At 43.1% G+C, this 27,103-nt stretch overlaps 9 protein-coding genes across 9 annotated transcripts; 3 read left to right on the forward strand and 6 right to left on the reverse strand.

The window, feature by feature from the left end:
• Window positions 1-250: 250 nt before the first annotated feature.
• On the forward strand, window positions 251-2,361 carry IL334_002160 (uncharacterized protein; the record flags this gene model as incomplete). Its single annotated transcript, XM_062933906.1, has 6 exons — window positions 251-559; window positions 630-725; window positions 794-985; window positions 1,057-1,233; window positions 1,312-1,985; window positions 2,055-2,361. The coding sequence occupies 6 exons, from the start codon at window positions 251-253 to the stop codon at window positions 2,359-2,361; spliced, it is 1,755 nt and encodes a 584-aa protein (XP_062789957.1).
• A 1,997-nt stretch (window positions 2,362-4,358) lies between these two features.
• On the reverse strand, window positions 4,359-7,187 carry IL334_002161 (uncharacterized protein; the record flags this gene model as incomplete). The annotated part of the gene is made up of 7 exons (XM_062933907.1): window positions 4,359-4,565; window positions 4,662-5,232; window positions 5,307-5,387; window positions 5,459-5,610; window positions 5,707-6,361; window positions 6,433-6,973; window positions 7,031-7,187. 7 exons carry the CDS (start codon window positions 7,185-7,187, stop codon window positions 4,359-4,361), a joined length of 2,364 nt encoding a protein of 787 aa, XP_062789958.1.
• A 310-nt stretch (window positions 7,188-7,497) lies between these two features.
• On the forward strand, window positions 7,498-8,149 carry IL334_002162 (uncharacterized protein; the record flags this gene model as incomplete). Its single annotated transcript, XM_062933908.1, has 2 exons — window positions 7,498-7,992; window positions 8,081-8,149. The coding sequence occupies 2 exons, from the start codon at window positions 7,498-7,500 to the stop codon at window positions 8,147-8,149; spliced, it is 564 nt and encodes a 187-aa protein (XP_062789959.1).
• Window positions 8,150-8,964: 815 nt separating this feature from the next.
• IL334_002163 (uncharacterized protein) lies at window positions 8,965-9,856 on the reverse strand (the record flags this gene model as incomplete). Its single annotated transcript, XM_062933909.1, has 4 exons — window positions 8,965-9,418; window positions 9,519-9,584; window positions 9,653-9,715; window positions 9,801-9,856. 4 exons carry the CDS (start codon window positions 9,854-9,856, stop codon window positions 8,965-8,967), a joined length of 639 nt encoding a protein of 212 aa, XP_062789960.1.
• A 1,234-nt stretch (window positions 9,857-11,090) lies between these two features.
• IL334_002164 (uncharacterized protein) lies at window positions 11,091-18,030 on the reverse strand (the record flags this gene model as incomplete). Its single annotated transcript, XM_062933910.1, has 11 exons — window positions 11,091-11,675; window positions 11,737-11,902; window positions 11,979-12,793; window positions 12,847-13,136; window positions 13,281-13,512; window positions 13,587-14,906; window positions 14,981-15,343; window positions 15,410-17,356; window positions 17,416-17,478; window positions 17,543-17,917; window positions 17,989-18,030. 11 exons carry the CDS (start codon window positions 18,028-18,030, stop codon window positions 11,091-11,093), a joined length of 6,198 nt encoding a protein of 2,065 aa, XP_062789961.1.
• A 403-nt stretch (window positions 18,031-18,433) lies between these two features.
• IL334_002165 (eukaryotic translation initiation factor 3 subunit F) lies at window positions 18,434-19,630 on the forward strand (the record flags this gene model as incomplete). Its single annotated transcript, XM_062933911.1, has 4 exons — window positions 18,434-18,498; window positions 18,595-18,867; window positions 18,987-19,228; window positions 19,299-19,630. 4 exons carry the CDS (start codon window positions 18,434-18,436, stop codon window positions 19,628-19,630), a joined length of 912 nt encoding a protein of 303 aa, XP_062789962.1.
• Window positions 19,631-21,478: 1,848 nt separating this feature from the next.
• On the reverse strand, window positions 21,479-22,363 carry IL334_002166 (uncharacterized protein; the record flags this gene model as incomplete). Its single annotated transcript, XM_062933912.1, has 1 exon — window positions 21,479-22,363. One exon carries the CDS (start codon window positions 22,361-22,363, stop codon window positions 21,479-21,481), a length of 885 nt encoding a protein of 294 aa, XP_062789963.1.
• A 727-nt stretch (window positions 22,364-23,090) lies between these two features.
• On the reverse strand, window positions 23,091-24,311 carry IL334_002167 (uncharacterized protein; the record flags this gene model as incomplete). Its single annotated transcript, XM_062933913.1, has 1 exon — window positions 23,091-24,311. The coding sequence occupies one exon, from the start codon at window positions 24,309-24,311 to the stop codon at window positions 23,091-23,093; it is 1,221 nt and encodes a 406-aa protein (XP_062789964.1).
• A 741-nt stretch (window positions 24,312-25,052) lies between these two features.
• Window positions 25,053-26,760, reverse strand: IL334_002168 (uncharacterized protein; the record flags this gene model as incomplete). The annotated part of the gene is made up of 5 exons (XM_062933914.1): window positions 25,053-25,279; window positions 25,352-25,721; window positions 25,803-25,979; window positions 26,139-26,446; window positions 26,529-26,760. The coding sequence occupies 5 exons, from the start codon at window positions 26,758-26,760 to the stop codon at window positions 25,053-25,055; spliced, it is 1,314 nt and encodes a 437-aa protein (XP_062789965.1).
• Between the last annotated feature and the right edge of the window lie 343 nt (window positions 26,761-27,103).

Consider the following 27,103-nt stretch of genomic DNA (forward strand, 5'->3'; position numbering starts at 1 on the left):
ATGATGGGGAATGATTTCTAAGCGATATAGAGGGACGAGACCAATAGGTATAATATATATATATATAATAGATGCATTGGAAATCAACTCAATCATCTCGTTTCCCAATCATCATTTTACATTTCATACAATCGCCAAATAGCAAAACTATAAGGGAACTTGCTTATTTCCTTCCACCAATTTCCAACACAATTACAGCTCAACTATAGATTACTTGGAAACCTCACATACACCCATCACTCTTCCAGCTATGTCCGCATCGCCGAATCGTTCGACTGCTTTCGAGCGTAACGATACAATGGACACCTACACTTCCAATCTCTCTTTACCTACATCACCAGACGCCAATCTAACACCATCACCCAATCGAACAGTAGTCGATCTCGACTCAATAGCCAATCCAGACAAACTTGACAAGAAACTTGAAGACCAATTGACATCAGAACAAAACAATGAACAAGATCTGGAAAGAGCTCAATCGACAACTATCAAAGGAGCAGAGATCAAATTGAGTCAAAAAAGAAAATGGTTTTTGTTATTCGTGTTCTCTGTCGCACAGGTATGTCAGGTTTCATGGCCAAGTAGAAATCACTCAACAATATCAATGCTGAGTCATCAACTGATAACAGTACCTCGATATCGCTTCGTACTCGGGTCTATTCGTATTCACCGATGCGGTCCTTAATGATCTTGACATCCTTTACGCTTCGTCTTCATGGGTTATCGTAAGTCATTCTGATCATACATGCAAGTCATGTTTCAGCCTAATATTGACCTGGTCTCCTTTTCATAGACCGCTTACTCTGTGACCTTTGCTGCGTTCCTCCTTTTCTGGGGTCGAGTGTCAGACTTGTATTCGGCGAAACCAGTTTTCGCTTATGGTTTCTTGTTACTTGGTGTTCTCAATCTCATCATCAGTTTCATGACCGACAAATATGCCTATTTCGTCTTTAGGGCTCTTAGTGGTATTGCGGGAGCTGCAACTGTTAGTCTGGTGGTTCCTTGCATAACTTTCACCGACTATTCATACTAACAAGCTATATTCTCATGTAATAGATTCCTTCTGCTTTCAGACTGATTTTGGCGATTTTCGAACCGGCAGAACTGAATGTGGCTCTCACCATCTTCGGTCTTAGTGGAGCTATTGCCAATGTCACTGGTCTCGTCCTTGCTGGTTTCTTCGGCTTCATCACTGCTGGTGGTCAACAAGCGGCATGGCGATGGTTCTTCCGAGTGAGTCAAACTGTCTATTCGATCGTTCAAACGTAATCTACGGAACACTAATCAAATTTCCATATTTCCATCTCTTAGATGATTGCTATAGTTTGTGTCCCATTCGCATTCGCAGCCATCACACTTGTCCCCAAGACAAAAGGTGAAAAGGCCGAAGAAGTTTCGACATCAAAAGATAAATTCAAGAGATTGGATTTAGTTGGATCATTCATGATGTTAATCGCTATCATCCTTCTTATCCTCGGATTAACACTTGGAGCATCATATGGATGGAAAACAGCGAAATTCCTCGTACCATTCTTATTGGCATGGCCTATATTTGTCGGATTTTTCTTTTGGGAAGCTAGATTACCTGAAGGATACGCATTAATCCCACCCAGTTTCTGGAAAATTCCCAATATGACTTTATTGATTGTTTTCGCACTCGGTATTTATCCTTGGTGGGCGACAAATCAATTACCTTTGGTCGAACGATTCTTGGTAGTCTATCACGAAACTCCAATTATCGCAGCTGTACGAATGCTTCCTCAAGGTATCGCAGCTTTAGCTGTAGCAATGACTATCCCTCCTTTATTGCAGAAGTTAGGTTCGGGTAAATGGCCAATAGCAGGTGGGATGTTACTTGGAGCCGTCTCTTACCTATTGATGATCTTCTCTCGAGGTGAGGTTCACAATAACCAATATTGGAGATGGTTATTCCCCGCTTTCATCCTTGGAAGTGGTGCTGCCATGGCTAGTTTCCTAGGAACCAAGTGAGTACTATCAACAACACAAAAAATAAAAATGAACCTCCACTGACTCTTCGTTCCTCTTTCTTTCAGTATCACTGTCATGACTTCTGTCCCTCCCGATCACGCTGGTGTTGCCGGGGCAATGTTGCAAGTGTCACTTCAATTAGGAGCCGTCTTGGGTCTTACAGTTCAATCTGGATTATTGACACTACACGAAGGAAGTTTCGAGAATTACGCCAATGTTCAAGCTTCGTTCTGGTTCCAATTCGGTTGGACCGTACTCAACATGCTATTGATCGTCTTCTTATTCAGACCCAATAAAGCCGCTGCGGGAAGCGCTCAAGCTGCCAAATTAGAAGGAAAAGAAGGTCCAGAATCATTAGCTGTCGTAGTATAGATAGTATACAGAAGATCTCCATTGAAGAACCGCCACCGCCTGCATTTTACATATTCAACCATCTTACAATTATAGAAGAATCCCTTTAACGAAACCAACTTACCATTTAATAATTCCTCAATCCACTCCCACTATGTAATGTAGCTCTGCAATAAATAGACTTGAAATGAACCCATGAATTTCTATAGATCAACGAAATGTTCCCTGTATTGGTCAATTTGCATTGACTTCTACGTTGTACATCAATTTACTGCACAGCTATTATACGTCGTACCTCAATTTACTGTCCAGATGCTGATTAGACAGTGGAAGTTGTCATTTCTGGCCAGGCACCTCATGATGTTTAGTGTATGATTGCGTGAATCACGTATATCCCAGGATGAGCAATGAACATATGACCATTTCATCCATTTCATTCCATTTGACTCAATTCACTCATACGTAGATTGGCAAAGCTCTGAACAAAGATTGTATAGGACGACAAACAGAAGTGTCTTATCGGAAAATCTGAATCTTTGTCGCTGTCGTTGATGATGTCGCTTCTCCAACAGTTGCAGAAGGGGCAGACGAGGTCATATCAATGCTCATATGACCAATATCCTCTTGTCTCCAAATTGGGATATTCGAGCAAGTACTCGCATTACCTCCTTTGCCACATTCCCCTTCTGAGCAAGCAACATTTGCACGATTGGTCATTTCAACCCAAGATTCATTAGCTCGGAGTGTTAGATATTGATTGTGTTTTTTATAATCCAAAGTAAGATGAAACTGATCTCCTATTTCACTCTTGTCGGAAATTTCAGCAACACACTATGTGCGGAGGGAAGGAGGGTGATCATGATACAAAAAACAACATGGTCAGTCAACGCAATCCTATTTCAAAACACATCACTGGGAAAAAGAAAAAGCTAAGCCGATCCATCAGAATGGGGGGACGATTACGATACAGACTGGACACAACCAAACTCACAGTCATGTTATATAGTAAATATTCGTCTTTGTATGTGGAACTATCGGTCACGTTGATTAAGTCATTGTATATCAACCATGTGAAAGGTTTCAATGCCCATGCAGTACCGAAATCATATGGAGCTTCTGGTATCATGTCGGAAAACCATCGATGGTATATAAGGTTCGGTCCCAGGAAACCCTCTGGTGGAGAATGGCTAGATAAGACTCTAGTATATTCTGGTATCCCGACAAAGATTGTCACTTGATCTGCATCCTCAACCCTTCTCGTAACATTGCATTTGGTTTCCATAGCCCCAAAAAGTGCGAAGCCCGCAAGGAGAAGCAAATAAGCTTGAATATGCATTGTTTGTAATGTTAGGGTCGTTAAAGTTATTCACAGGAGATACTGATCAGAAAAAAACTGTAAACAGGCATCAATATCAGCGGAGAATTAGGTTTGGGATGAGATGGTGCGTAACAATACTGACTAGTGCTGTTATCGAAATTGGCTCAGCCAGGTTGAAAAATTCACGTTCTTCGATTCGATTGAGGGGGTTATAATACGGAACAAGTACGAGTGATGAGATGGTACGCAAGAGCTATACATATCCAGCGGGATGTAGAACAGAGCTTAAATGCATGAGACGAATAACCAGCATGCAATGAAAGGTTTATTCAGTTAGTCATCCTTTGTCGTTCTTGGGCAGGAATGATTGACAGGAGAAATCACCGAGTGATGCGTTTTGACGTTGTCTTCCTTGAAACTCGAGAGTACGATATACATCCCTTGATACAATAATGTATACTCATACATTGATGCACATGTTTCCTTAGATAGCTAATGGCTGTAACTCTTGCGAGGGAGGAGACTAATCCATTGTCAAGCCGAAAATCGAACACATGCCCTTGACGGTCCATCATATTTACGACTCTAACATGGTTGTCGCGCAGGCATCTCATTAAAATCGTATAGACGATCAATAAAAATTGTGTCGTTTCCCCGTTTCAGTTCCATGACCTACATAACCTTTCATCATCAAGATGAATCAAGATGAATCAAGATCAATCATGCCTTCTTCCTCCTGTTCTAACAATTCTTGGCCTTTTTCATTGTCGGGCGGAATTGCTTTAGACGCAATTTTGGCTGTTTCTGCTTTGAGTCTTTTCGCTTTCCTATCGTCGTCTAAGCGCTTTGACAATCTTTCTAATCTGCATCCAGGTTCTTCCCCTTTCAACGAGGCAATTGCTTCTAGCTACAAAAGTACCATAATAGTCAGTTTGTCTGGTTCATTGGCAAACGAGATGAATGAAGCGTTCATGGCGTTGAACGTAATCGAAGTACCACTCACTCTTCGTTGAACATCTTCACTATCCCTATTACCAGCTCTTGACGTTGGATCAAATCCAATACGTTTTATAGCTTCCGCGCCAAAAGGTCTCTTTCTTTCCATTTCATCTATACCAACATTATCCCTGTTCTTCTCGCTCTTTCCATTCTTGGAAATCGAGATCTTCTTCTTATCACTCTTTTCTCTTTCTTGCTCAATAACAGACAAGTATTTCGCACCTGTAGATCCCGATTGACCTTCACGTTCAAGTAATCTTTCCAAAGCTTTTTCAGCTTCTTTATCTTCCAGTTGTCTTTTCCTTTTTTCAGCTCTTGATCTACCTAATTTCTCTGAAAGGTACTCTTGTCCAAATCCTTTCAGACCACCTCTTGATACTGATCCAGTATTGACCACCCCTCCTCCTACGACATACGTAGCACCTCCTCCTCCATTTTCGGCTCCTTTAGGAGCAGCTTGTCGACCCGCTGCTGGTAGCAGTCCTGTTTGACGTTTAGGATCAAATCCTAATTTACCTTTGGGACCGTTCTGAGAGCCGTTCAATGAACGCGTAGATAACGCGAATGAAGATGTGCTAACGTTCGAATCAGTACTCCATCCTTCAATGGCGTATCCACGTTATACCAATGGATAAGGGCTCAAGCTCACCTAGCCGTGAACTCCGCTCGAGCGGATTTACCTCTCTGAATAGCAGCATGAACATGATATTCGCAAACTGAGTTCTGCCGTCTAAAACACAGTATGAATAAGCACTGAGCATTTCCGAATGGTACAGCAAGCGAGGAGATAGATCTGCTTACAGATCAACCCATGTCTTGCATCGATTTCCATCTTTCTGGATAGCATTACATTTTCCCAAATCTTTCGCTTGTCCAATCAACATGATCGAATCTGCCGAAAATGGATTGAGACCCAAGGGAAATTCGAGAGGATGTGGTCCATTACTTCCACCCTGTAGTCGAAAGTTAGTTAGCTTTCATAGAAATGCCTGAAGTAGATTGGACGACTGGAGTCTGTTGGCGATTAAATGGCATAATCTTTGACTTACTCTCAGATTACGCCACACTCTGGGGTTCAAGATAGCGATAACATTTCCTTCGGTCAAATTACACCATTTCTCATAGGCACCACCTGAACCACCTCTGTAGGATCTGGTGACTTCTCCGTCTTGACCATTCTCTTCTCTTACAACAGCATCAGCTTCGAATAGCATCAATTGTAACAGAGCATCTCCTGTAGTTTCGGTTTTACCTAATGTTCTATGTCGAGAAGGTAATGCGCAAAGTGTCAGATTGATATATTTTCTTGGAATTCTTTTCCGATCGTTAAATTTCCCTTTGCCTTTTCCTTTTCCTTTTCCTTGATTTTTCCAGGGTTGACGAGGTTTATATACACCTTGCTCCTGCTCGTGTATCTGATCCGAATCAACTTTCAGAGCCTCAGCCAATGATTGTTTCGTATGTTCTTCTTCTTGTCCATCATCATCATCGTCGTCGTCGCTATATGAGGCATCTTTCGTCCCACTTATTTTCACTTCTCCTCTTTGAGCAACAACAGCTATCGTTATCCAATCTCCTTCGACTGGAATATCGTAGGTAGCTCCATCTTTAGATAACCTAATGACTGAATATAACTGTGAAGGTGTAAGGTAGTATCTACCAGATAGATGATCTTGTAAATGTTCATGCGAAAGCACACGTTTCCTATGCATCAAATCCCCCATCAATCAGTTATCATACAGGACATTGAGATAAAATCCCACCACAGAACTTACGATAGTCTAATGCCTGAGTTAGGTTCAACATTTCTCCATTCTTCCTCACCCTCGGTGTCTAGGCCGAATTCCTTTGGACCTAATTCTAACTTTTCGATAATAGTTAAACTATCTTCATCTCGTTGAATCTGATCTTTCTTATCTTCGACTTCTAATCCAGGTGAATCACTCTTGTCCCTACCTTTTCCTTTCTGTATCGAGGGTTTGTCAGTTGAAGGTCTTGGATTTTTCGATGATTCCGTGATTGTCTTTGATGAAGAAGGAGAAGGTTTTATACGTTCCGTAAACCCATTTGAACGAGCGATGATAGGTTGTGGAGAACGAGAATTCGATGATGATCGACGCAGAGCAGCTAGAGATGAGCCCATACTGGATGGCCCGGAAGTAGGTAACGAAGGGAGTTCCTGAAGAGCAGGTTTCTGTGTTGGCTTTGACACCGAGAGCAGTCTTAATGAGGATGAGGACGAAGACGATGTCGACGAGGTGAATTTAGGTTGTGCAGGTCGAGATGGAAGTGCTGTTGGGTCATTTCTCATCGAAGCTAAAGCCATGTACTCAATATCAGTACGAAATTTTTCCGATAAGATACCGTACCTACCCTTCAGAGACGCCTTGGTAGGTGTCGATCCTACCAGTACTTTTGCTTCTTCTTTCTCTATCGCCCTACGCGCCTTGGCCGCTTGTGCCAATTTGTCGTCTCTCGCTTTTTGCAAAGCTGCTATCTGAGCATCGATGTCTGAAGTATCGACGTCCATCTTTGCTGAGTCGCTCCTTGAGCCCACGATTGAAGGGGCTGAGAATCGGATCAAGTAATGTTCAAGAGACTCATTTCGTTGATTTTCAACTTTTATGTTGAGATATTCGTCGGGATTCGAACGCGTCTCTATATCAGGCACAGTAATGATGACGTAATCATACTTCCCCCCAGGTTTGATGATTTTACTCAGAGTTTGGCAATTGACATTTCAGTAGATTATAGGAGTGATCATATGTGACTACTCAGATCATCAAAGACAACTTCGTTAAGGTATCAAGATACAGACAGAAAAAGAAGAAGAAAAAAAGATGCCGTCCAAGATATACATACAATCAGATGAAACACCTTTAGTCGTTGTTCCACCTATCAATTTCTCTTTGGTAGCACCAGGGATCTATCGATCCGGACATCCAAACAAGAAAAATTTCTCATTTCTCAAAAGATTGAATTTAAAAGGTATAATATATTTGGAAAAAGTTGGAGATCCTTACAGACAAGATTCTATGGATTTCGTTTCATCGAATGAGATCAAATTATATAGGTTTGATTTGAGCAAAGAATCTGAATTATACACTGTTCAAGGTGAAGATCGACTTGAAGATCTATTAGGTGTATTATTAGATAAGAGGAATCATCCGTTATTGATTCATGATGATACGGGTAAAGGAACGGCTACTTTGATATGTTCTTTGATAAGAAGAATTCAAGGTTGGAGCTTGACGGGTGCTTTTGCAGAAGGTGATATGTTCGCTGGACCTGCTGGTGGTTCAGAAGGTGTCGGTTTAGGTCAAGCTGGAATGGAGGTGAGCACAGATATTTGACCACTCTATCAACCTCTCCCTCAGTATCCCATGATCAACAAACTCGAAGACTGACTTTAACTATAATCAGTTCATAGCTGCCTTCGAACCTAAGAAAGTCAAATTCGATAGGACTAATAAACCAGATTGGGTAGACTGATCGTCATCTCGTGCATCCTCTCGCCAATTTTCGATTTGATATCTCGCAAGGAAATATTATTGTGTACATCCACGGCTCTACTCCCTTTCCTACCGTTTACAAAGATGCTAGCAGCTCCAACAATACCGCTACAGACAATGATATCTCTATTACGACTCTGCATCAACTCAAACACCATGTGTCCCTGCATGCAGGTGATCTATATGGCACTACCAAGTCTCACCGCTATCCGACCATGAAGATCCGGTGTGCCAGGGTTCACGAAGAGGAAACGATATCGTCATCTACACGCCGCAAGAATGATGTTTGATCGGTGTCAATGGGCGAGCGCAGTAGAAATGCAATCGTATAGATGAGGCCAATACAGTTTATACCAAACTAGTAAGAAGGAAAGACAATCTTGTGGAATGGAGCCGTATGACACGCGTCCAGAGAGAGTGGCTTGAGGGAGTGATCGCTCAGAGAGCTTCGAGTTACCTGTTGAATGGCAGCCGTTTGTCTATTTGTGTAGATCATAGAACCTGCTATGACTGTTAAGGCTGTTGGACACCAGTTTGATATGCAGTACACATACATTGTGTGCACACAGCAGAGAAGTCGTGTTCAATTCTCGCATATCTTCTTCAATTTATACATATTGTAAAATATTATTTTTATATTATTTGATAGTATCCACAACTTTATTCACGATCAACCAATGAACGGTCACCTTTTTCTCGACCACGTCTCACTAGCAAGCTATGACACATTTTACTGGATTCTATTGACCTCCTACTTCCGCAGAATGGGGTGTTTCAAAGGCAAGGTGCAGTATCTTAAAGTACTACAAGAGCACCTGCAATGAGACCTACGGTACCTACTAAACCACCCAATACACCTTTAAGACCGAAATCAAGTTTGTTGGCTGCGGAAGCGGCTTTTGAAGTAGCTGAAGCAGCTGCAGAAGTTGCACTAGCTAAAGCTCCTGTTCCAGATGCTGCACTACCACTGCCACTGGCGGCACTGGCGCTTCCAGATACAGAAGCCGAAGCTGAAGCTGAAGCGGCTGAAGCAGATGAGACGGCTGCGGATCCACTGGCGACTAAAGAAGAAGCGGCGGCTGAACCTGAGGCTCCAGAAGCGGTGAGTGATGCGATGGCAGAAGCGTCAACAGATGAAGTACCAGATGCTGAGACGGTTTGAGTCACTGATCCACTAGTAAGGGATTGCCCGGCACATAAAGCTGATTGAAGTGAGAGGGCAGCAGTTTGATCGGCAGTGGTACAGTTGCTATATCGATGATCGAGCAAGGAATCGTGGGATATTAACGTCAGCACAAAACGTGTGGCACAGAAAGAGAATACATGGATCAATGGAAGAGTCGACTCACGCAAGTAAACATGCTGTAGCGGAGTTTTGGAAAGCAGAGTTGGTACAAACACATGATACGTCGGTGCTGTACAGCCCACAATCTCGTCAGCTTCATGCAGTCTCGAGGTTGATTTGTAGAGATAGTAAACTCACTAAGAAGTACAACCAGCAGCAGTGGCAGCTTGAGTTGAACAAGTGATGACACAGGTTGGGATACTATGGCATGGACAAGAGAGGTAAGCATCCGGTCACAGTGAGATGACGAAGATGTAGGAGGAATGGATCTGTGCTCTCAACTCACGTTTGAGCACTGACCAAACCAGCTAAAGCGATAGAAGCTATAAGAGTGAATTTCATAGTGATCAAGTGTATATCTCTTTTCTGTTTTCTGTTTTATGTGTGTATATATATATATATATGTATGTATATATTCTATAGGAATCTTTCTATTTTATATGAAGAAAAGAGACGAGAAGAGATGGTGAGCTTTGGGGAAAGAATGTGGGATAAGAAGGGAGGGGGGAGGGGGGGATAGTTATATATATGCAATCATTTGTATCTATCTTCTTTTTGTTCGGTTACGGTATGTCCGGGTAACTTGGAACGATGACAAAAAGTGCAGAGAAGTACGAATTAACGAATTAACCGTGTACCAGATTATTCCTTATTCCTTATTGTTCTCACGAGGGGCGAGGAGGTTGACTTTGAAAGACATATATGGATCAACCTGCCTGTCGAGTGGGCTGGAATTTCTCTTACAGCATATAGAGTAACGTTGCCGTTGTACCGGAGGACACAAGACCATTGGAGGGAGGGGAAGCCGACTGGGGTCTAGTTGGAGAAGAAGGAGGGGGGACATATCCCAGATGTGAATTACCTTTTTTGTGACTATTCGGTTGATCACTTGACTCCGGATGGCATGTCCTCCCAAAAAGCAGAAGATGTACAATCTCCCCTGGTGCCTCGTGAATTAACGTTATAATCATGTTGCTGCGCAGTCCAGAAATGTACAAATGAGTTACCCGATGTACCAAATAAAAAACATTTATACGTGGCGCTTCAGGTCTTACTTTGGGGGACTTACATACAACCCAACCCAATCTCATTCTCGATAAGATACGACAGTTGTACTGGTGCTGGTAGTGAAAGCACATTCTTGGCAGTTTTCTTAATATAGCCTGACAATGGTCATATGACCTACGCGTGAAGGTGAAAAGGCCATGTGCTTCCTATACAACCTTACAATTCTTTCATGTCTCGCATTGGTCCACTAACTACGACACAGCCAGCCTGTCGAGCATGGAAGGGAAGTCGCGGGAATTGAGTCACATGATATGGAAATTCAGAACTTGAAGGACAAGAGAAAGCCTCTCAAAAACCAACATACGGCAACGTGCCCGCATTACAAATATGAGTATTGCCCATACGAGCACATCCGCAGTACAACCCGTATGAGTACTGTGATATGTCCATCACTTGACACAGTGCCCAGCACATGGCTCACTTTGTACTGCAACCTGTATACCGTATGCATGGATGCATTTCATTGTGTGCATGACATATTGGTCATGAGTACATCTGTTTATACTAATCATCCAAACGATTTCAACTCGATACCTTTTTTCTCGGAATTGCCACTATCCCGACCTGATCCATTATTACCAATGACATTTCTATTCGAACCTATAGCATCTCTAATGGATTGTTCTAATTCAGATCTTTCACCTTCACCCATCGATTGAGTAGCTTCTTTGAATGCTACCGGACTGTTTTGAGCCAAACCTAATAAAACTCCAGTTGCGATTTTATGTAATTGACCTTGTCCTCTTTGAGTCGTGGTTGTACCGGGTGGATCCAGCATTAAACATATCGTAGGCAACAACACTCCATATCCTCTTGATTTGTTTTCTTCAGGTAAACCAGTCACCCATCCTACGAGTGATTTGACTATTTCTCTTATACCTTCAGGAGAAGCTTGGTTCTCATTATCCGATGAAGAAGCTTGCGAAACTACGACTTCAGAAATGTAACTTATCATGGGGCCTAAGAGGTTCAGAGCCACATGTTGTAATACCAGCGATGGTTCGGGGGGTGAGTTGGGTCCTAGAGGCGAAGGAAGCAGTCGTAGTGATGCTATCAATAATGTCGAAGAGCAATGTATAGCTGTTAAGCCAAGCTACGGAATGATCAAATTCAGCAAATGTCACCCAGACACCATTTCATGTATTACGACTCACCTCAGGTCTTTCAGTTCCTGCTCCAAGGTATTGTCCCATCGTATGTCCAACAGCTTCAACCAGGGTCTTGCTGACTTTGACTCCTGCAGGAAGACTAGTCAGGACGAGTGTTATTGCTAGTAAGTTATTCTTGATTTTGACATTGGCAACAGGGTTCACTCGTGCTCTGTAAATAACGCGAGTTGGCAATTAGCTTTCTCTCTTCTCCCTCTTTAGCTCGTTCGAAAGTGTTGATTACTCACCTCATATCATCAATATTTGCTAAACAACCACCTAATAAACCATGAATAACTCTTTCGGCGGTGCTAATACCTGGTATTTGACTATTCATTAAACCTTCCACTAAAATCTTCAAAGAACCTAAAGAAGATCCAGCTATATCTAAATGGGATTCATCATTCAATAAATCCATGAAAAGATGTAGTCCGACAGCGTATAGATCTGATCTTTGTGTTGGCTCAATACATCCAATTATTCTATTATAATTACCAAAAGATAATTTGATTAAAGCGATTCTATCTGATATCGAATCATGATGTGTGAATGTAGATTTAGTAGATTTAGTTGGAATTATACCTCTTAGGATGAATGATATTATAGCTAAAACTCTTCTTGTCTGTGCAGGATCTAATATACCTTTTCCGTTTCTGGATAATATATAATCTGTTACCGTTGTAATCATCTCCGATTTCACATTTGCCGTTTCGGATAAAGCTATTCGGTAAGCTACTGTACATAACTCATCAAAGAATTGACCTTGAAATACTGTTGTTCCACTTAAAGTAGGTTTGATGAGACTTTGCATGGCTTTCAGACATGCTTGTGCGAATGGTGCCGAATTGAGGTCACCAAGTGATTTGAGTAATGATTCGAACGAAAGTCCATAAAGGATATAGAAGTTGGCGGTGGGGTCAGGACGAATTGGGAGTGTAGTGTCTCGCGGTTCCATGGGCGAATCGAATGTCTTACCGTCCATTGTCCCGAGTACAAATGGATCCGAAAGGGAAAGTGCAATAGCAACTGCTTGCAGAAGTTTGGGCACTGCTGCTTCGTAGTACTATAGTCACACATCAGCATAAGCGTACCGGTCGCTGATACGAGTGTACTCACGGGAAGTAGTACGTCTCTTCCAACTGCATTGCCATCTAGCCCGACGCCCATTCCACTTAAACCACCACCACCCATCTCAGGATCAGTCCTCAATTGAGCGTAATCTCTCAGTGCACCAATCCAGAATGGTCCTAGCAGATAGCGGTAAGGTTTCATGACATCGGTGAGGTAGGCTTGTTTTGTACTCGAGGCTTTGAGCTCTGCCCAAGCGGTAAGGATGGATATTTTGAGCATTATCGCAGCATTGGTGGACAGTTGATCGACGTCTCCAAGAGAGATGGTCTCGCCAGCTACAGGCAAGCATATAGGTCAATGATAAGCTCGGAAACTCTAATGGAAATCCTGCTGGGTTGTCTGGTTTGAGTGGCATTTGGAGGTACACTACACTGTCCAGACTCGGACCATCACAGCAAGGAATCCGCAAATTCACTCACGTTTACATTGCTCCAAGGCTCCTGTCAAGAGTTTCAGTATTCTACCCATTCTTCCAACTTCTTTCACGACACCGCTCCCAACGAATACTGCACAGACTTGTACCGCGGACGCTAAGACTTCTGGAGCCGAATCCGATCCGAAAGAAGGCGTTAGAGCAGCTGCTATTGGAGCTTGATGCTGTTCGAGTAGTAAAGAGGATTCGAAATCTGGATCAGGCGAGTTGGCGAATTGCTAAATATTCATGCAAGTTCGTCAATACTCTTCCTTCGTTGTGGAAGCATTCAATAGTATGCGCCTATACTCACTTCAATGACATCTCTCAAAACGACGAGACCTTTTAATCTAACTTCCATGACCAAAGCCGTACTTGCACTGAAAGCCATCCTGATCAAATCTGATACTCTACTGAATAACAGATGTCGATTGTTTAATCCTAACTGTTTGGCTAGGATAGGATTGAAATTCTCTAATTTCCCATGTTCAATAACTGAATTTATGATCTCATGTAAGCATTCCAAAGCGAAAAGTTGAGTTCTCCATCTTGACGATAATGCGTTTGAATTCGAGTTTATTGAATTCGATCCTGCACCACCTGAAAACGATTCACCTTCATCGTCAATAAATTTAGGTCCGCTGCCATTTCCATTGCCGCTCGCATTTGAAATAGCTTTTGATTTCCTTTGATTGGATAGTTGTTTTTGAGCTACAGTTCTAGTCATTATTCTTTGACATAAATCGATCCATCCCGAAGGTAATGAAGCTGAAGTTTGTTTTAACCAAGATAGTATAACTTGTCTTACGCTTTCTTCAATGGAAGGATCATCATCTAATAAACTAAATAGATCTTCGACTAGTTGATTTCCACCTAATTTAGATATCAAAATAGCATCTCTTTGAACGATTTGATATAATGCCGTTATAGCTGATACTTTCAATGGTCTTCGTGTTGATGCCAGGTGGGATCTGAAAGTTTCGACTAATTTCGGTATATCAACTTCTGATGGGGCAAACATCAAAAATTGTTGGTAACATTTAATTGCTTCGACGGCTAGTCCTTCATCCGTTTCCTCTCCAAATTCGTGAACCAATAAGAAGACTAAAGATCGTACTTTACCGGGTTCTTGTAATTCTGGTCCCAGTACACCAATCAACGCATGCAGTATTCGACAAATCACTTGATAAGCAGGTAGATCTCCTCGGAGATTTACGGATCCAAGTGATCCTCCATCAGGTTCGTGGGTTTCCAGCATGTAAATATTTGCCAACATTCCGAGAGTTGTGGGAACAAACGGTTCATATGACAAATTGGCAGCATTGACAACTTGGGTCAGAGCAGCCATCGCCCAGAAGTGGACTATGGGATGAGGATCCGTAGCTAGTGACATCAAGATGTTCACGATTGTCTTGAGAATCGGTCCACCTGCTAAACCGCCTACATTGCTATAGATCGATCCAAAAGCTAATGCACAACCAGCTCGAGCATCGGGTATTCGGTTGTTTACTACTTGATCCACTAACCACTGTACTTGAGACGAGAGATAAGTTGATCCTGCTAATGCTGAAAGCATACCCATCGATTCGGCGGCGGCAGAACGAATACTTGGACTGGAGTCGAATATAGCGTCCTGAGAGGGAGTCGTAAGCGGTTGCAGGTACACCCGAATTGAGGATTATGGATTATTCTACTCGCCGCACTCACTTGTAGAAGCGACTTGATCAAGTCGCTAACTTGATTGCTACCTAACGATCTTCTAGCTTTTTGTCCGCCACCTTCAACGTTGGCCAAACTCCTTCTCAAAGCAGCCATGGTATTAGCCACCACGGCTTGTTTTCTACCAGGATTCTTCTCCAGTTTGCTTGATCGCATATGACTAGAAAGGGTAGCGAGCGATTGCACTTGACCTTCAGCATTTTGGTGGGAAAACATATTAGCGAATAATTCTACCCCCGAATCTATGACGCCGGTCTGTGGAGGAGCGGGTTTGGGTTGAAGGGGGAGGGGCTTTGAGACTAGCAATTCTAGGAAATCATGCTCCAATGATCCGAGAATAGGGTGTGATAGCTGGAAACACAGTCGATGTCTTCAAATTAGCCTTTACTGCGTTTACACTTCCGAGCAATCACTTACCTGAGATTCGACAGCCATTTCTATTCTATCTCTGTTCAAAAAGGCTTCTTCCGCTTCTATTCCACCTTCACCTTCTCTCGCACCTAATAGACTAGTGACACCGAACGCATATCCATCTGTAGATTGCCATATCGTGGTGAATTGACCTGCTTGGGCTGCAATGGCGGCTTGAGCTGCAGAACCTGAGTAATTCTCAGGATCAGCGAACACTGTGATAGCCGCTTGCAATAACGCAGATTGCATGGAATCTGTTGCTGACGAAGGTCCAAGCGTCGTAAAGCATTGTAATACTCTTCTACGAAGATTCGCTTCTCTCTCCACCAAGGATGGACGAGTCGTGAAAAGGGGTGATTGTGAACCGGCCGGATTCGAAGCCTGTTCTTTTAGCGCTTCTGCGTAAGCAGTTGCGAAACCATTGACGAAATTGAGCGAGTTGATAAATAACGTTGCTAATCGTCTAGCAACGTCGATGTTCACCAGACTTTGATTGTGCCTCAAAAAATTGAGAACCGCAGCTAACGTACATTCTCTTACGAGAAGTAAAAAGTTCCATTCTGCTTCTCCTCTTTCTCCGACAGAAGTATCCTTGCTCGTAGGTTTCGGCAGTGCGTTTCTCCACAATACTAGCAGTTGAGGTAAATGAAGTTTGACGAATGAAGGCCCGAGACTCATAAGGGCTGCAATGAGATACCAGGCTACTTGAACTTCCACTGTTGCAATTGATATGTCGTGATCTCCCGCTTTTTTCAGTAAAGAGACTGCCAAATCGAATGCCTTTGACGATGTATCTTGAGAAACGTACAACGGACGAGCGGGACTGACTGCGATCAAAGCTGACAGAGCGAATGATTTTCCAATGACCCGCTGAGGCAATTCTTTTGATGCTGTTGGTGTTCCCAGCATACCCAGATCTTTGGTAACGTCGGCAAGCAGGATATTTGTCATTCTTGGCAACTGACTAGGGTTGATCGTACAGAAGCGTCTCAGAGTGTAAGAAGCCGCTAGTCGGATTGAATAGGATTCATGAGATAACAAGCGTACGAGTGGTTCAGCGAGTATTTCGATTATTGAAGCGGGTGCGTTTCCGAGTTGTTCAAGTAAACCAGCTATTTCACGAAGCGCTATGATGAGTACTTGATTGTTCATCTTTGGTTGACCAGGTAATAGTGCAGGTTGCCATTTCTTCAAGTATGTATTCGTTAGTTCACGAATTGCCGAAACTTGACCTGGTTCAGACAGTAATCTTATACCGATCAAGTCGCGTAGTAATAAACCGACTGATTCCCTTGTTGAAAGAGTTTCATATCTCGTACTTTGACCCTTGTGGTAAACGACGATTTCGTCCATGATATGTTTGACAATCTCAGCATAATGAGCTTCCACATAATCCGGTCCTAGCGAAGTGAATAAAGTAGCATAGACGTCGATAATGGCGTTTCGAAGTTTTCGAGGAGTATTGGGTTTATTATGCGGTGAGGAAAGGTATTTGAGCATTTCTTGGGTGGTGAACAAGGTTTTCGAACCTCTATCTTCAGCAGCTGAGGTCATCACAGTCGGTTCATTCGATGTGTCCTCACCCTCTTTTGTAGAAGCTTTCTTGCTCGGTTCGGGTGGTGCAACTCCGGATCCTGGAACTTGAGTAGCTGCTAAGAGATGAGCAAGAAGCCTACTCAACGCTCTTCGAGTCAGGTAATCCGCCCCCTCCAAGCTCTTGAGTACGAGAGGAACGACCATATCTATAGTTTGTTGAAGTTGTAGAAGAGAAGTATTAACGTGCAGTGAGACGAATGCTTCCGCACATGCTCGTTGAACTGGAAGAGCTTTATCCTGCAAACCGTTTCGAAGGGATTTCAAAAGATCCTTCAGTAAAGCATCGGGGAGAGCTTTACCTGCTGATATGAGTGATTTTGAGAAAGCGAGTACGGCGTGAACACGAAGTATGACAGACTGGTCAAGCAAAATTAGTCAAGCCCATCCCATTGAAGACAGTACACGATGTCACCTACGAGATTAGTGTTTTTCAGCACTTTCATCGAAGAGGAACAGATTTCAGCCATGAAAGACATCATCTGTTATGAGTGGGTCAGCTATCACGATAGATAGTTTTCATATCGCTGCACACAAGTTACTCACGTTGGTACCATGTGCCTTTATGATCTCCCCTATAGTATACCAACTTGCGACTCTTCCTACATTCTCACTGGCACTCATGTTCTTATTTCCACCATCCCCTACAGCCTTGACTAGAGCTTGTACGAGGTCGAATAACGTACGGGATTCTACTCTTTGGTGAAGTTTGACCAGACATCTTGCTATGAGATGTCTGATCGGTCTACCTGGTTTAGGTAATGTGGGATTCGTGGTTGGCAGTAGGATCTTCAAAAAGAATGCGTGTAATGAGGGGATGGTAGGCGATAGATCTGATGATTCAGTTGATTCTATGGCTTGCTCTGCATGTCTAAGCCAATGTAAGAGCGTCAAATCAGAGCCTTCGCCTTGAAAGCGGGACTAATGGAGCAACTCAGCAAGTCAGCAAGGTTGCGCGACAAGCATAGGATACGGTAGCGTGTTAGACTTACCTCTTCCACCTTCAAGGCATCTGCCGAGATCTCCGATGCCATTTCTCTTGGTGATGGTCGTAAGACGGAGTGATACAGTTGTTCTGTCTCTATGCATGTATATATGAACGAGGTTGATTATATGTCATCATCTCAGCGCGTAAAGATCACAAAATGACCTCCACGCTATGTCAAGCGGTGAGCCTGATATTTAAAGGCTGACTTCGCCAAAAAAAGCGGTTCAACGCAATATCAGGCTCATGGAGATGAGTTTTTAAAGTTCTTTGTCCATGCCATCGTTCTCGTCTTGCTCAACATCCAAGAAAAAAAAAGCGTATCGAATTGATCGTCAATATACCTATCATCCTCGAGGTAGTAATCAATCATCAAAAAAGTCGCGCATACCGTATTGCGATCCTAGATCAGTCCTACCTCAACAGACACAACGGCGAGACCTTCAGAAAAGATGTCACTCGATACTTCCTCCTCTGCCATACATCTCAACCTTCCTCCTACTTCATCTTCTCAGCTGTGAGTTGTTATTCAGATGTCACGGCACAAGTACAGAAAGACAGCAGTATGGCTGCCGTCAAACGGATCTCATGCTGATATATTGATTCCCTTCAGCCGTCCCCCTACACTCATCACCGTGCATCCTTCTGTCATTGCCTCCATTCTCACTCATCACTCCCGAAGACCAAATGAAGCGGACTCATCCCCTCGAGTTATCGGTACTCTGATGGGTTCGAGATCAGAGAATGGACAAGAAGTAGATGTCAGAGCTTGTTTCGCTGTTCCCCATAAAGAGGATGAGAACCAAATCGCTGTTGATATGCCTTTCCAACAAGGAATGATGCAATTATTGGGTAAAACCGGTGCTAAGGAATCTATCGTTGGATGGTAAGTGGACTGATTGAGTCTTTCTGACAACCTCCCTCCCCTTCCCTTCTTTCACCTTTCTTTCCAGCCTCCTTCTTCTCCCCTTGACCGTTCCTAGACTAATCATCCTCGTGATATAGGTACGCAACCCACCCAACTCTCAACGCCTATTCAGCTCTTATCCAAAATTACTTCTCTGGCGAAACCTCCCCTCATCCTTCGGTTCACTTGACCATCGATACTGAGCTTGATCCTTCTGGAAAAGGCTTAGGTGTGAAAGGATGGGTATCTACTCAATTAGGATTAAGTCCCAAAGCCGAAAATTGTGCTTTCTTACCTGTACCAGTGGTAATCAAATATGCTGAAAGCGAAAGAGCCGCACGTACGTAATACTCGTTGTCATGGTCATATTTTACTGTCTGACTTGTGCTGACCTTGTCTAATGATTACAGTTGATCTTCTCACTGCACCCGCACCTACACCTTCACCTTCGCTTCCGCCTCTCCCCACACTCTCCGCATCTCTTAATCAATTATCAACTTTGATTGATCAATGTCTCTCTTACGTCCAATCTGTTAACTCAGGTTCTCAATCTCCTGATCCCGAAGTAGGAAGATACCTCCTCGAGGGACTTGGTAGATGGTCATCAGCAGAAGGCGAAGACGAGGGTGGTATTAAAGCTGGTTTACAAGATACCTTGACCGTATCATATTTGAGTAATTTGGTTCGAAGTCAAGTTGAATTGGCAGGTAGATTGGCTTTATTACAACAGACCCCAGCGTAAGCAATAGTTAAGTATAGACGGAGATTGTAATAGAAAAAAAGGCTCATGCAGGACGTTCCGTATTAGCAACGTTCAATGCATGTCTTTCTGATTGAACCGTGACTAATGAACGCCATTGACGATTCATTGACATTGCTAACATGCCGTCTACAGCCTGCATATACTAGATACAGCACGGTAATCGAAAACTTGAAGGGTACAGAATGTGGCTGTAACCTAAGGTACCTAAATATTCGAGTATAGGAAGCGGTGAAAAATTATCAAGGATTAGAGAAGTTATCGCGTAGATCAACTTCCAGCCTGTAATCTTCCATTACTTTATCTCCGTATTCCATGTCCAGCCTGTCTTCGTATCTTTGGAAGCCATTTTCCTGATCCCATATGCTTAAAGCGGCCAGATTGCCTTTCTCATCCTCCATCATCGCCTCGTACTCACGTCTGAATCCCTCCGCCTGAAATGCCTGAGAAAATCCCTTGAAATCGTCGATTATTTTGAGATCGAAATCATCATGGTGCTCGTCTGCTTCGTAGGCCTCTTCCGCCCAAATACGATGCTTGATTCTGATCATTTCATAGACCTGCTTTAGGACACCTCTTTCTGGATTCTGGGAGATATGGTGATAGGACCTCACCTTACCTTATGGTCCGCGAGACCTGAGGTACGTTCCATTGCAGCTTGGAATTTCGAGATCTGAGCAATCTTTGGAGTCAAGCAAACATTCGCTCTCGTCACAATAAGCATACCTTTTATCAAGCATTGCGTCCCAAGACTGGGAGCCTGCGTTATGGAGATAGGGAGGTTTCAGTTTGAGTTCCACTTCATAATGCGCAGGTTCTTTATTACTACTGTGAGCTCTTGCTTGACACTGAGACGTGTTAGTTAGCAATGTCTCCTCTCCAATATGAAAGGTATGATTTGTCTAAAATAGTCCAAGGGTACTCACACCTAGTCTTAATTGAGGTTTTTCGTTGTCTAGGTTGTGAACATCTTTTGAAGTATCGTATAAATACCAATTAAACTTTTCGAAGGTCCAAACATCCTCTGCCTCATCGGCTAAGTACTCTAAAGTCCAGTGAAAGTGATGACTTTCAGGACCGTAAAATGTATCCTCAGTTTTCTCCGGGTCCTGGTATCTAGTATATTTGGGGATTCTCACTGATACCGTCACTGTATCATTACCTTTGCTCTGTAAACCTGAAGGGTAACGCGGCTAAGCAAGTGAAAGATATAATAAACAACATTATATTCATGGAAATAACAGAACCTATTGACAAATTTGTGAGCTGTCTGGGTATTCTGTTGTCGAAAAATTATAAAGGTCTCTGAGCTATTCCTGATTGTGGAATGAAGACGTATTTCTGCTTTCGTCCTACCACCTTTTATCCGCGTTCGGGGGAGGGGGGCTTTGGTAAACTTGTCGGGAGTGTGAGCTAACAGATAAAGAGAGATACATTGCTTTTATTCATGTCTGTTGACATTGAGCAGTCGCTGATCTCCTGACATGTAATATCATCTCCATCGGGGGTCGGTCACAGCAAAGGAGCCAAAAGTTCACACTTTACTAGACATGAATCTGTCAGAATAAATGGACAGGCTGTTTGTGGCGAATTCAGTGCCAACTTCTGGGATGCAGTTTAGCAGACAATCCTTCACAAGTTTTATTATCAACAAGCTAAAGAGAGGTTTCTTTATACGAATGGGTCGATGAAAAGATCAGTCTATGTTGTATGTTGCGCGACATGAACCAATATATACTGTCAGAGATAAGGAGTCAACTAATATAAAACACCGCTATGTACAACCTCCCAGAATCTCGCGGAGCCGTGAATGAATGTTTACAAGGCGCTTCAAGATGATCTTTCACGGAATTTTTTCTTCATCTTGTCAAGTGGTTTGCTGTCTTTCACTTTTCTGAATAAGGATGAGAATCTGCTTGTAGATGGGTGAGACTGTGTCTTGACCGAATCCCCCACTCCTGAATGAGCTCTGGGGGAAGCTGTCATGGCCGTAGGAGTTTTTGATGACAAACCAGCTTCCTGAATGAGACGAGGAAGCACTCTCTCATACAATGCCCTGTCCATGATATTGAGCTCAGAGGCAGCCGCAGGATACAGCTGAGAGAACGTATTCCCATCTACGTATTCTATGGTGAAAGGTAGTTGTCCTTCCGGGCAGAGATCATCCTGGAGACTCTCAACAGTCTTGTCAACTATACCTTGTATAGCTTTTTCACAATCGTCTGTCCTTTTGCTAAACTGTTCAAGTGAACAATAATGAGATCGTAGACTCTGACCTATATGCTCGTCGTCTATGGTGTCGTAAAACTTTCCTTCTTGCAACTCTTTCTTCATTGTTTGATCGAATTCTTCGCTGAATTCTTTTATCAACATTTGTTTCTCGGCTGACTCGTTAGCACTCATGGAAGTGAACCGCTTGACGCTGCCTACTGGGTGTAAATTCAACTTCCATCTACCTTCCACCTGCACCGGTCGAGCTCCTTCGGTAAGGTAAGAGATGATTGTGATGTGAGATGTACCTTGGAAATCTAAAAGGTTGGACAGCGAGTCGCCACTCACTGCCAGGTCGGTGATTTCAGATTGACCAAGACATCCGGAGTGGGATGATGGGCTGAGGGGTAATAAAGATGACTGGCCAGGCTCGGTATCCTCAAACGAGAATGTGGGAAGACGAAGGGATGACCCGAAGCTGGGTTGCGTGGGATTCTGATCCATTTTGTCTGAATCAGGTTTGTGGGAGACTTTGATGAAGGTAGTTGTAACAGTGAGTGTATAGCTGGTAAAGGGGTGCCAACAAGTAATAAGAGAGTTTGATGTAAGATGATTAAGAAGATAGGAAAATCGCTAGGAGGATTAGTGCTTTATAAAGGGGGCAATGTCCCAAAAGTATTGTCGGGGTTATGCTGCAACTTGTCGTCATGCGTGAAAGGACTGCTTCACAGAACAGTACATACCCTTCTTCGTTGTGGCCTTCCATTGATCGACGTCATCTTCGAAACTATGATATAGATCCAATGACACACATACACATTTGACGTACCTCAAAGGAGGATTGAGGGTGCTTGTCAGAATTTTTTGATTCACTGGACAGGCGGGGAAATGCGAAACGCCAATTGAGTTACCTACCGGCGACGAGATACTAAATGATACACGAGCTTGTATGAGAAGAATTCTTGAATCAGTCGTATATAAACTAGACAGGATGAATATGCAAAATTTGGCATCATATATCGGACCGAAAAACATACCCTACGTGTATCGTATGCATCGGGGATACGGATGGCAACCTGAACGACCACCCAATCAATGCCTTACTTTGAGCCATGATGTCTGAGATATCTCAGCCTGGCGCATGCATGGCCATGACATCGTGGAGTCAGACGAAATGAGTCGTGACTGAGATAAGAGATTTTCTGCGAAGTATAACAAGTTCAATCCGAAACTACATGACTGTACAAGATGAACGCTCTGATTCAAGGTGTTTACACTGAGAAATCAGAGCATCGCGGTATTCTTCCTCATCACAAATCTTCTCATTCCAGTCTTTATCAATTTCAGGATACTTCTCTTTAGCTTCTGAGCCAGACAGATATTCTACGGTGATATGCTGCTTATATTCGTCTGTGTATTTGTGCAGTGTCGATTCGCAGTAGCTTCTCAACGCTTCTCGAGTGATCTTAGAGTTCTCCAAGTAAGTCAAAGGATCTGCCAAGGAAGACTTGTCAGGTTTGAAAAATGTATTGAAACAATACTCATCTCGTCTGACAGCTTTGTCAATCTCGGTTCTCATTGCCCAAGCGAATTGCATGTCTTCTTCATGAGGTATTTTACATCTATTCCATTCGTACTCGTAGTTCTCAAAAGCAACTTGACAAGATATGTCTCCAGAGGCGGAGACTGCCTTCCATCGGTTCGCTGTACTTGTCTTTTGGGGCACTGCTCCTCTCGATAAGAACGAGGTGATGATCAATCGAGGCTGAATATCGATATCAATTGTACTCTCATTGTGAGCTTCTTTCCAAAATTCCCTAAAGTCTTCTAATCTATGTGGTAAAATCGTAGTAAATATGTCTTTACTCAATATGTTAATCAATTTCTTGAAATCTTCCGGATATCTCGATCGGAATTGTGTCACATCCATCAAACGAGAATTAACAGGTGACACATTGTTACCTACGCTACATGCTGCCTGGATGTCCCTGATGCAGTTCTTGAAGAGCTGCGATCCTTCAACGCTCGCTCTGTAACATTTGTCAAAGGTAGAATCGGTTGATAAAGTATTCTGGATGTGACTGAAAAACGGTTCTGACAATCTATCAGGACCTTCGAGTCTTTTCATTACCATATCATCTATCTTTTTAGCTGTTTCAACCAATCTGTCTTTACCGCCATATGTATCATCGCAACATGCAATTGATTGACAGTAATACCTAGGAAGGTGGATTGACTTTGTGTTTGGGACTCTGTTGTTATCAGATTTATCGGATTGCACATGAGCTCTTTTCCATAAGTAGAAAGTGTCAATAGTTGGGATACGTTGTCCGGACGAGTCATATACTGTATCGTCATATCTCGCGGCATCGAAATGTTGTCCTTCTCTGCCCGGTGTATATGGCTTATAAGGACGTTCTGGAACTATTGTCGCATCTGAGTCCGACGACATGCTTGGAGGAACGTTCGACGATGTGTTGCCCTTCAATGCGAAAATTCGGGAAGGTTGCACAGCCCAACGAATACGGTTGTTTGCATTTTCCAAGTCTTGGCAAAGTTCGAAAGACGAATACGTCTATAAGGTGCACGATACGAAGTAGTAGCAGTAAGTTAAAACGAAAGGTTTAATGGCCAACGATGAAAAAACGGCATACAGTATACAGCGGTGAAAACGAGCAGTCGTGATGGGGTGGCGAATTATCCGCCTCGCTCTTCCTACTGCACTTGAGGTCAACATAATCACTGGATCTTCTCGACACATCCGTTCTACGAAGGCTCTGTTATTCCCTTCCGGTATCCTTTTATAAATCGTCAATATGTGTATGCTACTCGAATGAAAATCTGATTCGAACCTTTATACGTTCTTCGGTATACATCCGTTGTCACCTCCTTGTGAGTATTTTGGCACGGGCCAAAGACAATTACTCTACCTTGGGAAGAGATAAGTATGTATGCCTCCAGTGCTTGCTCGTTCTGATCGGCTCCTTCACTCGCTTCGTGATATCAGACATGAAGTCTCACGATGAACAATCGATTACATGCGTTTCATGTCGTTGAAGAAAGGGGTATCGACTAACCCAACGGGTATACAATGAATCCAGATAAAGCATAAAGATCAACTCAGATGATGACAAATTTCCACCGAATCTTTCTCCCTTGTCTCCCCCTGTCTCCCCTTCGATTGCACATACGCTTATGCCTCTCTATATAAACTTGATCTTCGCTGTAATCTCTCTGCGCTTCCTGCGCTTCCACCACTTCCCTCCCTTCTCATATTAGGTGCTAAGCCGTGATCGTTATTCGACAAAGGCTGAATACAGCTTATTGGTACTACACCTTTGAATTTGTTCGAATCTTCGCATAGACACCATCCATCGTCGTATATTTGATGTAAGTATAGTTGTTGTCCTGGTGAAATTGCTAAGGAAATACAATGTGTCAGCGATCGTCAAACGCTGGGTTTTCCTGATAGGAACAGAGCAGTGAGCTTACCTAATTCATCTTCCAGAGATCTGACAAAACCAACTTGAACTCTGACCATTGTACCGTCCCTTAAGCCTGAGCTGGCATTACCAGTATGCGTAGGGACTACCGGAGCAAGAGAAGGAGGCACGATATTTTCATGATATTTAGGATACTGTTGTTGGGGTGGATACGAAGGTTGATTTTGACTTTGATTTCCGTACGAGAATTGAGGGTTATTCCTCTCCATGTAGCTTTGGTTGGTCGGAGGCAGAGATGGTACTTGAGAATAAGAAGTTTCGTTTGTCACGTATGAGACAGATCCGTTGCCACCTCCGCTTCTGCCATTGGTATTGGGATAAGCATCTGACATGGCATATGACTGTGAAGGTGGTTCGTACTGATGTAATTAATCTGAAGTCAGATTTTACCATTTCTCGACAGGAAAAAAACGAAACAGGAAAAAGTTCCGTAAACATACTCTTGGTTTTTCGTACTCTTCATTGATCCCATCGTTCATACCCGTTGTTGACGGCCATTCAAACATCGCACTTCTTCGTTTAGCTCTGTCCTTTCTCTGCTTTTTACGTATAGTCCTAGTTGCGATAATACCGATTAAGACCAGAGCTACTACCCCTCCAATAACGATTCCGACGAACTATGCGAAATTACACGGTCAGTATCTGTCAACATCCGATGACGGTATCGATTTCATTGGATGAGATTGGGCAGAGCCCGACATCAGATCAGAAGGTAGAGGGATTGTCCGTTCGAACGATTCGCCGGAAATGGTTCACGATGAGAACCGTTTACTCACTGCACCAAGACTTAATCCCGTGCCGGCAATACCGCTTTTCCCATTCTCACTAGCAGCTTTTGTAGCGGAACTACTAGCGCTACTCGATGCCTTACTGGCATTGGCACTGATGCTCGTCGAAGAAGAAGATCTATTGGACGTGGTCGATGATTTAGCTATTGTCGAAGACGAAGTTGTAGTTGGTTTAGCTGATGAAGTGGTTGAAGTGGTACTTGGCTTCAAAGAAGTAGAAGGTGTTGTCGAAGTCGATACTATAGTAGAAGTAGAGGGTAGTACTGATGAGGCAATGATGGTAGATTTTGCTGTACCTGAGTGATGTCAAATGTCAGCATACATGATCGCTCGTGCGAATGTTCGTGGGTTAAAAGGACTCGAATGAGGTAAACATACTGGTGAGGGGAGTAGCTGGATTCTGACCATTAGCACTTGTGGCTGAAGCTATCGCCGAGGTTGATATTCGCGCCACCGAGGATGTCACTGCTGAAGCTGACGTGATACCAATTGGCAGAGACATACTGTCTGTATCTTTATCCGCACTTGCTACACGTCGAGTGGAAGTTGGGTTCGGGATGATAGGTTCATCGAGCGTTTCGTTGACATCAGGATCGATCAATTGAGCCATGATGATTCGATTGGTAGTAAGAAGAAGATATGATTTGAACCACAAAGTCAGCTGCTACCGTTCTTTCAAGTCAAGCCACGCCGATTTGAATATGACTGGGACTGATTCAAGTGTGGTCCTCGCGTCGATGCATGAAACGTAATTCTCATAGTATAGATAGGATAACTCACATTCTGTTTGTGGTGTGTAATACGAGTTTGGATTTAGTTGATTACGCAAAGGACGGTCTCTTCACAAAGGATTACAAAATGTACCAAAATCTCGCTCTATTGTTTGACGTATCGGGAGCTGCTAATCAAAGGAGTCGTTTATTGTTTGTTTCTTTTCGACGCAGTCAAGTGAT

This window comes from Kwoniella shivajii, chromosome 2 (genome assembly GCF_035658355.1).
Source record: "Kwoniella shivajii chromosome 2, complete sequence".
In the NCBI taxonomy this organism is placed as follows: domain Eukaryota; kingdom Fungi; phylum Basidiomycota; class Tremellomycetes; order Tremellales; family Cryptococcaceae; genus Kwoniella; species Kwoniella shivajii.